Genomic DNA, 14,081 nt, shown 5'->3' on the forward strand with positions numbered 1-14,081 from the left:
AGAGAGAGAGAGAGAGAGAGAGAGAGACAGAGACAGAGACAGAGACAGAGACAGAGAGACAGAGAGAGAGTTTTCTTCAAGTGAAGATTGTAATGGGTCAGTTGAATCCAATAAAGAGACTAGACTGTCAGATTAAGGTGAGATTTTAGTTAATTTAGAAAAGAACAATATCCCAAAAGTCAATGGAAAGATCATAAGAATGCACAAGCTAAATACATAATGTTAAATAGACAAGTTAAATAGACAACATAAATACACCTATACTTGCCGCTCCTTTGGGAATCAGGGTATGGCTATAGCATAGGATAAAATATTCATGACTGGCCAATATTTACCTCCTCAAAAACTCCCCCAAGAAGGAATCAGCCAAAGAAAACACGAAATCCATCAGAAGGAGCCGGTAGATTTCCTGGCCAATGAAGGTTTCCCAGCACTGGAAGGCAGATGGAAATTAGGATGTGGCAGGGCCACTGTCCCTGCTCAGTTCACATCTGTTCTGCTCCTGCCACTCTGTCCCTGCACCCAGAAAATCAGACCCACTCTCTGAAGAAAGGCAGCCACGCTTATTTCTCTTCTGTCCTTTCTTCCCCATTAGGTTTGCTGTCCACAGGCATCCAAACTCCTGCTATCCAACCATCCTCACCTTCCTGCCATCCCATTTCTTAACCAGAGCTAATCAGTGTCCTTTTTCTTTCTCCTTTGAGACAGGGTCTTATAATATAGTTCAGGCTGACCTTGGACTCACTATGTAGCCCAGGCTGGTTTTGAACTTGCGAGTGATCCTCTTGCCTCAGCCTCCTGAGGACTGAGAGAACAGGCATGAACCATTATGTGTGGCCTGGGTTAATGAGTTTTTGTTTGTTTGTTTTAAGACAGTAGGAATGATCAGAGGTTAAGAATGCTCCCTTCTTTCTGCTGATTGGCTTTATGAAAAATTAATCAGCATCTGCTTAATTAAGACAGTGAACCAGAGGTTTAACAGGAGAGTTTAAACTCAGAATAGGAGTTAATTTATTAAACTGGTGGTCAGGGACCTTTGCAGGAAGTCAATATTATGAACTTACAGACTGGGAGTCACTAGGCTTGGCTGAAAGAGGAGAGGGAAGTTTGGGGTGCACCACCTGAGGATGGATGAATGAGTAGCTGGACAGATAGATGGGGAGGATAGATAAATGGTAAACACATGGATGAATGAATAGACAGATGGATAAATGGTTGGATGACTGAATCGGGGGTTGGTAGATGACAGGAAAATAAATGGGTGGATGGATAGAGGTAGGTTTATAGTTGACAGGTGAATAAATGGATGGATCGATGGATAGATGGACAAGCAGAGGGATGGATGGGTGGAGGTAAACAGATGATAAAGGAATGGCTGGCTGGCTGGCTGGCTGGATGGCTGGATGGATCAATTGATATGACAGACTGGACGAGTGGACAGAGGTATAACATGGTATTTTCTCCAAACTGGCTAACTTGGAAAACTGGTTTTAAACTTCTTTGATAATTAGAGTGAGAAGATAAGGGTGCCATGTTCACATAAGATGGTTTGAATCTGGACAAAGCAGCATTATTTTGGGGGTCCAAGAATAAGGGGTGATACAGAGTTGGAGAGAAGCCCTTGGCTCCTTTACTTCCAACCCGGAGCATCTCAGGCAACCAAGGGCTTGGGATGGCCATCAGCTAAGAACAGCTATAGGATGTAGAGGCCACATCTCATGGGGCCAAGGCAGCAGAAGCAGAGGCATCCCAGTGAGATAGCCATAGAAGGTGGCTAGTTCCTGAATCCACACGGGACACCATTCTCAGAGTGGGGGCTCAGATGCTCAGCCTCTGAGGTAAAGGGAGACTGAAAGGTGTGATCCAGTAAGGCAGAGCCAGGAAAGGTCTGGATTAGAACATAACTGTTACTAGCAGCACCTAGAAAACTGGTAGTACTGGAGAGTGGCAAAGGTGTCTAAGTCCTGAGGGGAAAAATGGAACATGGAGGATCAAAACAGATCTTATTCAAAATCGCAAAGCTGTCATTAGAGATTAGCATCAAAGTTAGTAAACTTTATCCTACATTCACCTTATGCTTGTACTTATACTATACTCAATATTGTTTAATTCCCACTTTGACAGAGGGGAACACTGAAGCTTACAGATGCTAGGTGACTGAGGAAACACAGCTGGTCTTTAAGCCAGGTCCGCCTGGGTCTGGGACCGAATTTCTTGGCTGAGCTCCCGTTACACCCCACCTATGCTGCTTTTACACCAGCTCGGGGGCTCCTCCTGAAGGGGTTCATGCAAATAGGTTGTGGCAGCCATCAAGAAACCCACATACCTCTGCTGAGCAAAGACAAAAAACCAAACTTAGGGCAGAACGGTGTGGAAATCTCACCTCTTCATCAGATAGCGCCACAATGTTGAGCCAATAGTAACACAGAATTCCAATGATGGATATTTTTAGAAATATGTTTCTAAATAACAGAAGAGAAAATTATGATCATTACCCTCCACATAGCAGTCTCCCATGCTTTTAAACAGTAATTCCTTTGGGGCACATGATAGGACAGAGGTTTCTGCCATACCTACCTCTGGTGGCTAGGTGGGGCCATGTGACCAGTTCTAGCAAATGAACTGCAAAAATCAGTGATGGGTGCCACTTTGACACCAGAGCTTTGAATGCAGTGTGAGATCCTCAGAACTCCCTGCCTTCCCCTTGGAATGGCCATCAGCAATACCCAAGATGGAAACTGTGGGGTCCAAGCTACTCAGAGTCCAAGCCACTGATATTTGGGGTTTTTTTTGTTTTTGTTTTTTTGTTACTACAGCATCACTTAACTTACGTGACTGAGACACTCTTTTGTGGTATCTACAGATGATCTGATTTCTATTTCTCATCAAAATAATAGTAAATGTGGGGGCCTGCCCCTTAGCTCAGTTCTTTAAGTGGCTGCTTCAACAAAGCAGTCAGGCTCAGGTTACTGTGGTTCGATCCCCACAACTCAAGCCAGCCAAACCTGCCCTGAGGTCATTTGGCGCCAAAAAATAAAATAAAATAATAGCAAATGTACTGTACGTAATATTCACTGGGTGCTGACCCAAGATACTCTACTGAGCACTTGAATGAATCATTCCCCTTAATTTTTACCATGCTATCATCAGGTACATGATACTTTTGTTCCACTTTATCCAATATGACAAGTTTTGGGATGACAATGAGACCTAACATTTCTCCCTGGTATACATGATGAACCCTGGCCAAGGAGGGGTGATGTGGGGTGATGAGGGTAAGGAATCACCTGCGGTTATATTTTCACAATGAGTCAGATATAATGGGCAGACTGACGGACTGATTTGCTCATTTATTCACTTTCTAATTATTCTTGTGCATCTATTAAGTCCTAACCATTGTGAGCAAGGCAAAGACTTCTCCTGTCAATTATGGGAAAGGAAGATCTCAGTAAAAATATGTTCAGTAAGAAGAAAATGATAGTGCAGGGGAGAAAGGGCAGTGAGGAGCTGTTATTTTTAATAGGGTGGCCTGGGAATGGCTCTCTGAGTGGGTGATACTTAAGCAGAAGCCAAAGTGAAGTCAGGAAGAGAACTGTGGAGCTCTCTGCAGGAAGAGTATTTCAGGTAGAAAGAGTAGCCAGGGCCAAGGCCCAGAGGCAGGTACAGAATTTGGCGTGCTTGGGAGCACCGAGGAAACTGGTCAGGGAGAGGGGGAACTGAGAAGGAAAGAGGTTGGAAATGAGGCTGGAGAGCTGGCCAGGCCTGAGCAGCCACAGTATGGACCAAGCTCTGGAACTGTCACTCTACTCTACACAGTCTTATTGTCATAACCAGGAACTAACTGACCAGGAACTGACCGGGGGAAAAGCTAGGGGACAAAATTTGGGTAGTTTTAGCCTTTGTTTATCAACACCCTGGGGTCACCTCTAGTGCACAGGATGCCTGTGTAGGAGTCATCAAAAGGCACCTGCTCTGACCCGTGAATTGCCAAAAGCACTCCTCCTACCAATTTGGGTGTCTGAGTCACAGTATGGCAATGGGTCATTTCGGTCCCCACACTACTCCTCAGCCAGGAGCCTTGAAACAGTGCACTGCGTGTTCAACTGTCCATGTTAGCCTGGGAAGTACACGCACCAGCCATGGGTAAAGGTAAGTTGCTACTTGGAGTAAAAGGCTCTTGGACGCAGCAAGAGTATCTTCCCAGAGTTCTTTTGTGGCTACTAACCCACACATTTTACACCTGAAATTGCTTCTTTTGGGAGCGTGGAACTTAGATTTTTGTTTTGTTTTTCTCAGACAGGGTCTTCCTATGTAGTTAAAGCTGGCGTCGAGCTTATTATGTAGCTTAAACTGACCTCAAACTCATAGCGATCCTTCTGTCTCAGCCTCCCAAGTTCTAGGCTACAGGCATGCACACTACCAACTAACCTTCGATGTTTGAACAGAACTCTTCTAACTCCATGGAAATGTGGCTGATGCCAGGTGTAACAGACACACCTACCGGATCAGGAGGGTGTAGACTTCGTGCCGTGGCATCTCGTACCTCTCCACCAGCCCAAACATAGAGTAGAAGCGCGGCACAGCCAGGTTGATGCAGGACACCACAAAAGGCAGTAATAGCACTGCCCCAGGGTCTTTGTGGGTGTGCAGAAACTGTAAGGATGGAGGAGAGATGACCCAATGCCCACTGTGCGCTGTACCATCTGTCTCAGTCAGAAGAGATGCATGATAGGAGAGTCCCAGTAGCAGCTCCTCTGGGGTTAACTACTAAATGATTATGTATTTAGTGCTTAACCTGTGCCAAGTACATGGAGGCTCAGGGAGGCAGACACGTGCCTAGGGTCGCTCAGCAAGAAGTGGCGGAGCTGAATGCAGACGTGTCTGAGCTCACACAGCCATTCTGGGACACTGCCTGCCTCACTGAGATGCAAACGCCTGGGGCTCCTGAAATCATGGTACGTCTCTGTGGAATTTCCCATCTTCTATGTGACCATGTACATTTTCTTCAGGCTTCTCCAGAACTGAGCTGGGGTCTCTGTGACACATGGAGTCTCTCTTCATGGGACTCGGCCTCCTACAAAGGAGGACAATGGCTCTGGGTACAACCTGGGCTACCCTGAGCCAAGCACCCTTCCTACAGGTCTTGGATAAGGCAGGCACTGGATTTATCTGTGCCTCACAGTCCTATTTCCTCCTCCCAAGGCTAGTCTGTGGCTCCATCTTCCCTTACATGTCTAAAAGCACCCCTTGAACTCTGGCAATGTCTCTAGAGCCAGGCTATTCTGGTCCTAATGCTGCCCCTCCCCCTACAAACACAAGCTGCACAGGAGGAGCAGGTGCAGTTCATTTCTATGCCTTTCCACATCTATACAAGGGAAGATCATTGCACAACCCATAGACACACTGCAAGAATTAAGTGAGATCAATCAAATAAGCAAAGGCTAGTGCCAGAGCTGCTAAATGACATAGCTCCATTCACAGGACGCTGGAGTCATTGATGACTGGCTGCCACTGGAGGTGTGAGAAAGGTTGACACCGCCTGGTATATGGTGGATGTTCAAACAACGGAAAGTACTCCACCTCTGTGTGCTCTCTTCTTAGCTGCCCCCTCTACTTCAGGGCAGAAGAGAAAGTGAGAAATCTTTCTACTTGCTGCTGGCTGGCCATAGCTTCCATCCTACATAGGCGATGCTAGGCTTATGAAGATTGTAATTTTATTTCCCCTATTTCAGGGCAGATCTTAATATGGCCAGTAGCAGACCTTCAGACCTGCATAGTCCCACATCCTCTATCTTTGTGTGTGTGTGTGTTAGTGGGTACTGAGCTCAGGATCTTTGTACGTACTGCACTTAAATTTATGATCCTCCACCTCAGCCTTCCAGAGAACAGGAATTGTAGGTGTGCACAACCACACCCAGCTACACACCCACTGTTCTGCCTGTGCCTTACTCTCTTTGTAGCTCCTGTCTGTACTGAGGATTAGGCCCAGTGATGGGAGGAAACAGACACACGAGCAGGCATCTTTAATGCTGTGTGAGACAAGTGGTATAGCATCAGCCTGTAGAATCCCATACATTCACCTCAGCCTAGGAGAGGCGGTAGGGAGAGAAGGCTTCCTAGAGGAGGTGACATCCATGCTAAGATCTAGAGGAGGGGTAGAGTTTTCCAGATGAGGGCAGTTAGAGTATGCAAGAGTTTCCCATCTTGGAATGAAGAAAAGCATCCATAATATGTTCAAGCCACTGTGAACACAATCATTTAGCACTGTCACTGTGGGATATGGGCTGTGCTGGAGGCTGGAGCTAGAGATGTGGGCTAAGTTCAAGTCAGAAAATATCTATGCAGGGGCCGGGGAGATGGCTCAGTGGAATAAGCGCTTCCCTGGCAAGCGCAAGGGCCTGAGTTCAATCCCCGGTTCCACCAAAAAAAAAAAAAAAAAAAAAAAGAAAGAAAATATCTACGCATCATGCTATGGAGGACAGTTTGGGTGCTTGTTTGTTAGTTTGTTTGGGGTAGTTCTGGGGCTCCAATCTAAGGCTTTTTGGCCCTAGATTTTATATTGAGAGCAATGGAAAGCCATCAAAGAAAGTGACATAATCAGTACAACCTGCCCTCCAATTCTGTTGGTTGGAAAACTGATCATAATTAGCCCATTACTGTAGTCCAAAACCTTCAGAAAAACAGTACTGTGCCAAGGTCACCTGATTAATTAGTCACAGAGCCCAAAGCACGACATGCCTTTATCACTCCAGGGTAAATACACAGCTTATCTTTCATCCTGATCACACACTGCAAAGCCAGGTGAGATAACTGGAGGCTTTGAAGGATTAAGTTGCCTGCCACAGTTCACCAGCTCACTAGACTTAGGAGCATCCACTTATGCCAGGCCTGTGGGTGGCATGGGGAACAGAGCAATGAAGAAAACACCGACGGAGTGATCTCAGGGCTGTGGCATGAGTTGCTGTCTCTTCACAAGCCAGAGTTCTTTGCCCTTTAACAAGTGTTCACATCACCTAGGGCTCTGGCCTAGGTGCAGATTCTGAGTCTCTGGGCCAGGGACTTCCTGGTACTGGCCACTGACCCTGTCCCCCTCTATCACACCACCCCTTCCCCTGGCACCCTCGCATTCCTGGCTGTGTGATTACCTTGGAGTTGTGCTCAGCCAGGTAATACACAGCTACACAGCAGGCAACAGCAACGCCTGTGGAGACAAGCCAGGCTGCTACGTGAGCAGAAAAGCGGGCCAGTTGCTGGCGGAATGTGAACTTGACATTCTCCTGGAGGATCTCAGACAGGTTCTCCTGCAAATGCAACAAAGGCAAGCTGACATCCAGGTCTCTCTCCTCTGTTAGCAAAGATCCCCAGCCGGGATCCATGGTTCACAGTGAGCATGGATTATGGGAGAACTCAAAATGACCAAGAAGCCCCATAAGTACCTCAACCACTCCCATCCCGTCTCAGAAGAATGGACTGAAGCAGCAGATCATGGCCCTGCTGTGGAGGAAAGCGTGTTGAGCTCAGGGGGCTCTTTCTTCACAAATAAGGCTGGGACCACACAGAGGAAGAAGTCCTCGTTTTTTTTTTTGTTTTTGTTTTTGTTTTTGTTTTTGTTTTTGTTTTTTTTGTCACAGTCCCTCCTGACAAGTTCTGCTTGCTCTTTCTTTTTTTGTAAGTTTGGTTCTATGGGCCAGAATGCTAGACTCTGGCATACTGTTGGGAGCGCCAAAGCTAGAAATTGGTCACATGTGTGAGAGCAGGACTAGGCCTCAGCGCCTAAAGCAGTCAAGCTACCTCAGTCCTGAGAAAAGTACCCTGCCTGGACATTGTGCACCAGGATAGGTGACCTTGTGTCTTGTAACTTTGCTTAGGTATAAACAAACACCCCTACTGTTGTGTGTGGGTCCTTTGCCAATCAGGCAGGGTCCATCACCTGACCTCAGCTATTATCTCTTGCCTTTATTTTCTAAATCCTCTTGTCGTTCTCTCCTGAAGACCACTGAGAGACCAACAAATCCATACACCATACTTTTGACATTTGGGCTGGCTAATCCTTGGGTGGGGCCATCCTGTTCCTTGTAGGATGCTTAGCAGCACCCTTGGCCCCAGCAGCTAAAGGCCAACAGCACTCTCGTCCTAACGGTAGCAACCAAAACAGTCTCCAGACCTGCCAAATGTCCCCTGAGCAGCAAAACTGCTTTAGGCTGAAAACCACTGCTCTATGATAAAACTATAAACCTGGAACTGTGGGGCCAAGAAAAATATGCAATTTATTATTTTGGCATAAATGGCTAAATTGGCCTCCAGCGAAGCTGTATCAATTTAGAAAGTGTCAAACCATATGAAAAGGCCCATTTTCCTACACCATCACTCACATGAGGTATTACGAATATTTACCTTTTTCTTTTTATCAATCTCACAGACAATAAAAAGGTTGGTTTTTTTTTTTTTTTTTTTTTTTTTTTTTTAGTATTTGTTTTTAGTTCTTGATTGGAACCAGGCACATATACTACGCAGACTGATCTCTCTTCTAAGAGTATCCCTTGTAGAATCATCTCCATAACTCTTTCATATGTTTCTTTTTTTTTTTTTTTTTTTTTTTTGGTGCTGGGCATCAAACTCAGGACCTTGCACTTGCCAAGCCAGTGCTTGTGCCACTGAGCTATATCCCCAGCTCCAAAAGGTAATTCTTTTTTACTTTAAGAAGTTATAGACATAGAAAAGGAGGAAAGGAGACAGGCCACAGGAAGACACTGTGAGGAATGAGCTTGCCTTACCCTTATCTCCCTGCTAAGATTCTTCTGCTTTAGCTTCACAGCCTTGTCATGCGTGACAGTGAAGTCCCAGCAGAAGATAAGTTTAGCGATGCCTCTGGAGTACAGGTGGGGGTTAATGAAGTTGTTCCTGAAGTACTTGGCCATGCTAGGGAAGGCAGAAACCCAAACAGCCCAGGGTTATACGACAGGCACAGACAGTACAGGGATTAACCACATGGTAGTCTTACTAGTCAGAGTGAAAGGCAGCACCAAAGATGGAGCCTAACACTTTTTACCCAAAACAGCATGAATACAATCCTGAGGGTCAAGAGCTCTGGAAAAGGACTGACACGTGAGCAGTCCTTGTCGCATTCACCATTTTAGCCTTGGTTTCCACATCTGTGTGGTAATACCAGCATTCCCCTCACAGAGACATTATGTGAATACACAGAACTGTATTCATTTCCTAAGGCCACAGCAACAAACCACCACCAAGCTTGTAGCTTAAAACAGAAAGCTATTATCTTATACTTCTGGAAGTCAGAAGTCAACAAATAGGTCTCAAAAGCAGGGCTATTCTCTTTCTTGAGGATACAGGAAAGAATCCATTCCTTTGCCTTGTCCCACAATCCATGGAAGGGCTCACTCTAAGATCTGAAGACCTCCCTTGAGGCTCCACCTCTTCAAATTTCCACCAGCTCCCAATAGCGCCAAGCAGGTATCAATCTTTAATACATACCCCATTGGGGGACCTCCCCAATGCAAACTAAAGCAACAGCCACCTTCAACCCAAGGAGAGAGGTCCTTGGAAGTAATTAACTTTATTGATTCTTGGTCTTGAACTTGTGGTCTCCATTACTGTGAAATAAATCTCTCTTATAGTATAGTCTAAGGAACAGAGATTCACAAACTTGATTCTTTTCATAATTTTCCTTTTTAAGTGGAGGTCAAACCCAGGACCTTGCCCTCACCAGGCAGGTGGTTATACCGAGTTGAATGAGAACCAAATCAAATTCAGTGGTTAAGTTCAATGTTGACCTTATTTTTTTTTGAAACTGTCTCATTCATATTTATTTCTCAATTAAAAAAAGACATCGTATTACAGTGATGTGTGGATACCCATTTATAGCAGCATAATTCATAATAGCTAAATCTAGGGAGCGGCCTGTCCACCAGCAGATGAACAGATAAAGAAACTGTAGTTATATGTAATGAGTACCACTCTGCCATAAAGAAGGATAAGCTGGGGTCATTTGTAGGAAAATGGATGCACCTTGAGACCATAATGTTAAATGACGCAAATCAGACACACATACACACACACAGCCTTAAATACTGCATGTTTTCTTTTTATATGAGAAACCTAAAAATAAAGTGCAGAATAAAAGATAACAGGAGAGAGAATATTATTGTAATCCAGCACAGGTAATATATCTAAAAGAGTCTCTTAATTTAGTACAATTGTTTTATGTTCATATATATATATATATATATATATATATATATATATATTTTATTGAGAAATAAATATGAATGAGACAGTTTCACAGCTCTGATAGTCAATACACTGTACATTGTTATCTTCTTAGTGGTTATCCATAGTACAAGAAACAGACAGGATATTCTGTCCAAACACTGTTAGGACACCTCCTTCTAATGCTGACCTTATTTGATTTGGTTCTTGCCCAGTTCTGTTTGCATGCACAGTCACAGAGTTAACTGAGTTCATGAACTCAGACCACTGTATTTTGCTCCAACACATCTTGCAAATAAATATAGAGGTTGAGCACTTTTTCAGTGTGTATTTCTGATCTGCATCTTCTCTCTGATATCTGTCCAGACCTCTTCTCAGAGCCTCCCTCCTCTATTTTCACACTGACCCACTGCTTCCAAGGCACCCAAAGATGACTTTTTCTCTGCTGCACTCACACTTTGCTCTGTAGAACAAGGACCGATTAGGCAGCAGTAGAAAGTCAACATTGCAGAGAAGTCATTATTTGGAGGGTAATTTGAGAATTTATGGAATTTTACCTAAATCACAAATAAGCATCAAAATCAGGGTTTGTAGATGCTCCATACCTGTAAAGCAAACTGAAGAAGCAGACGATGAGGCACGCTCCGATTGTGAAGATGTAGGCCAGCTGCATGTTGTAGGATGCCCCGCTGCTCCCATGCCTGATCGTGGAATTTGTGTAAAAGCCATAATACATCACTGTTTTTTTAAAATAACCCTGAAGAAGACAATAAAGAGCTCCAGGTCAGTGGACCTCTTGAGAAAAGGTAAGTAAGTGTAGTCAACATAATGGACCATTTTTGTCTGCAGGAAGCTTGGGCCAGTCAGTGTAGACATTCACAGTGATGCCTTGGAAGCTGACGTGGAGCAGTTCCAGGACCCCCGCAGATACCAAGAACTATGGATGCTTACATTCTTTACCAAAGTGGCCAACAAGTTGCCCAAGGTCTGCCCACATCCTCCCATGTACTTTACATCATCTCAAGATTTCTTACAATACCTAATACAGTGTAAATAGTCATTATACTGTATGGTCTAGGGCATAACAAGAAAAGTCTGTTCATGTTCAGTACAGATACATTCTTTAATATATTTTCAGCCTGTGGTTAAATAAAATAAGTCAGAATACGCGGGTTCAGAGGACCAACTGTAGTTTGTCAGAAAAGAGGTGCCTGAGGCCTCTGAGGACCAACACAGCTTCTCAGCAGGCCCTTGGAGTGAAAGGATCCCACACCAACATTTCTCAACAATGCAGGAACCCAGCATTGCCATCTGGACTCAATGACTGAACAAAACATCTCCAAAAGTAGACACCTAACTGTTGTGTGTGTCCATCACCCATTCATGATTATGGTGAAACATGCTTACTAAGAAACAAATGAAGCCTTTCCGTCTACATCTCAGTTTAAGGAAATAAGGAACAGAGAAATAAAGTAGACAGACCACAGGGAAATAATCAGATAATTACAGAAGGAAAGACACCAGGACCTCCAGTTTCTATAATAAACCAATGTTAAAAAAGGAGAAAAGAAACATTGTGGTTGGAAAGATCATTCTAGATTAATAAAGATTTAAAGAGAAAAACGTAAAATGCAGAGTCCAGTCTCTTATAGGATTTTGACTGTCCAAACAAATGATCAATGACATTCCAAGGGGAATGTGAATATTTGGATTTTTTCTTTCTTTTTTTTAAAAATGTATTTAGGACAGGGTTTATAAGGTCTCACTACACAGATCAGACCCATAGTGATCCTCCTGTTTTCAGCCTCCCAAGCACAAGGATTATAGGCACGTGCCACCGCGCCCAGTCTCAATTGCTGTCTCAGGGTGCCTTCAGGGTGGGGCTGGCAGGGAACACCAGAGATCAAACCCCCATCCCTGCATCTGCCTAAGCAGGTATTTTAATCAGCTGAGCTATCTGGCCGGCCCTGGATTTTTTTATAATGTTAATTTTAGCTTGTGTGACAATGGCATTGTAACTATAGAAATGTCCTTATATTTCAGCATATTGAAGAATTTCAGAGTAAGATGTCTACATTTTAAAACTGCCAGAGCAGGGCATGGTGGCACTCTCCTGTAATGCCAATACTTGGGAGACTGAGGCAGGATTGCTGTGTGTTAACATAACGAGGTACATAATGAGCTCAAGGATGACCTAACCATGTGGTAAGACTCTATCTTAAAAAAAAAAAAAAAAAAGCTTCCAGAAACAATGAAATAAAACAAATATGGAAAAAATTTTATCTACATGGGTATATGGTTTATTGTACTTCTTATTTTTCTATGGTTTATTGTACTTATTTTTCTATATGCATTGAAGTGTTTCATAATTCTTCTTATATACAAATATACATGGTATTTGAAGGAAAAGGATAAAATGAAAAAGTGAGCACAATAATTCCATTTTACAGCATCTGTCTCAAGGAAGACTTTTTAAAGACGAAAAAAAAGACAAATTGGAAAACTTTGGATATTGTACTGCAGGGGTGAGAAATCTTTTTGTGTAAAGAGCTAGATACTAAACGGTTGCAAGTTTATAAGCCTGATGGCTGCTTCATCAGCTATTCAGACTCATCCCAGCATAAAGGTACAAGTAGCAGAGCTAAGAGGTAAACACAGTGTCACTGTGTTCTGGATGAACTCTATGGACACCAACATTTGAATTTCTTAATATTTCCCTGTTTCACATTCTTTTTCCTTTTTGGATTCTTTCCAATAACTTATAAATGTAAAAACCCATTTGAAATTCACACACATACATACACACACACACACACACACACACACACACACACACACAATTTACAAAAGAAGGCAATGGGCTGGACTGGATTTGGCCCTGGGCCTTTAGTTCAACCATTCCTGCTCTACAGAATCTCACTGGCAGAAATGGCTTGAAGGTTAACTCTCAAGACAAGGGCTGTATGCTTTAGTAGGGGGCTGTGTAAATGAATTATGGTCATTATTAAAAAAGAGTACCGTAGATTTCTAAAAATGTTCATGATATGTAGTAAGGCAAAAAAGGTACAAAACACAGCATATAGTAATAATCCTGTGCTTATTTTAATTTTCTTTGCTTATTTTCGGTGCTATAGATGGAACCCAGGGCCTCATGCAGGCTAGGAAAGTCCTCTGTCACTAAGCTACTGCCCCAGCCCTCCCCCTCACCCCTCCCCTTTCCTGTCTCCTTCCACTCTCTCTCTCCTTTCTCTTCTCTCTGTTTCCTCTCTTTTTTCTCTCCCCACCCACAACACTAGGGATTGAACTCCAGGCCTTTGATCTGAGCCTGAACATCACCATCCCATTTTTATTTTTTATTTTGAAACAGGGTCACTACTGCTCACTGCTAAGTCATTCAGTTGTCAAAATTGGGCTCAAACTTGATCCCACTCCCTCAGGGTCCTGAGATTACAGGTGTCTACAACCATGTCTGGCTGTCCTTTTATTTTAAAAGAATCATTCTTTATTATCTATGACACTACTAGATCAGAGTTTGCATAGGGAGAATAAAAGAGTTTCCAAAAGTATATCTTAAGCTGGGGTATTAGACAATGAGAGAGAGGTAAAGTAGACATTTTTTTTTGTACTGGGAATCAAACTCAGGACCTTGCGCTTACCAGGCAGGTGCTTGTGCCACTGAACTACACCCCCATCAAGCAGACTTTTTTCTTAGTTCTCTTTGATGTTAGAAATTTTCCCGCTCTGCCGACTTCCGGGAACCCCCAGACCCAGTCCTAGCCCAGGTCCGGTGAGTGTGCGGAGAGCTTCTTGCTACCTGCGCCGGCGGGACCAGTCCCAGCCCAGGCGCAGCGTGG

At 43.8% G+C, this 14,081-nt stretch overlaps 1 protein-coding gene across 5 annotated transcripts in view; it reads right to left on the minus strand.

The window, feature by feature from the left end:
- The window catches only part of Tmc5 (transmembrane channel like 5), a 96,507-nt gene that overhangs the window by 25,021 nt on the left and 57,405 nt on the right, over positions 1-14,081 (minus strand). For 4 of the 5 annotated variants that reach the window (XM_023704677.1, XM_023704676.1, XM_023704679.1 and 1 more), the window contains 6 exons: positions 10,833-10,984; positions 8,775-8,919; positions 7,146-7,301; positions 4,502-4,653; positions 2,384-2,462; positions 336-433 (listed from right to left, as the gene is read on the minus strand). In XM_023704677.1, coding sequence (XP_023560445.1) covers positions 336-433; positions 2,384-2,462; positions 4,502-4,653; positions 7,146-7,301; positions 8,775-8,919; positions 10,833-10,984 — 782 coding nt within the window. The remainder of the gene's footprint in view (positions 1-335; positions 434-2,383; positions 2,463-4,501; positions 4,654-7,145; positions 7,302-8,774; positions 8,920-10,832; positions 10,985-14,081) is intronic. The other variant, XM_023704678.1, reaches the window with a different exon arrangement.

This window comes from Octodon degus, unplaced genomic scaffold (genome assembly GCF_000260255.1).
Source record: "Octodon degus isolate 3935 unplaced genomic scaffold, OctDeg1.0 scaffold00200, whole genome shotgun sequence".
Taxonomy (NCBI): domain Eukaryota; kingdom Metazoa; phylum Chordata; class Mammalia; order Rodentia; family Octodontidae; genus Octodon; species Octodon degus.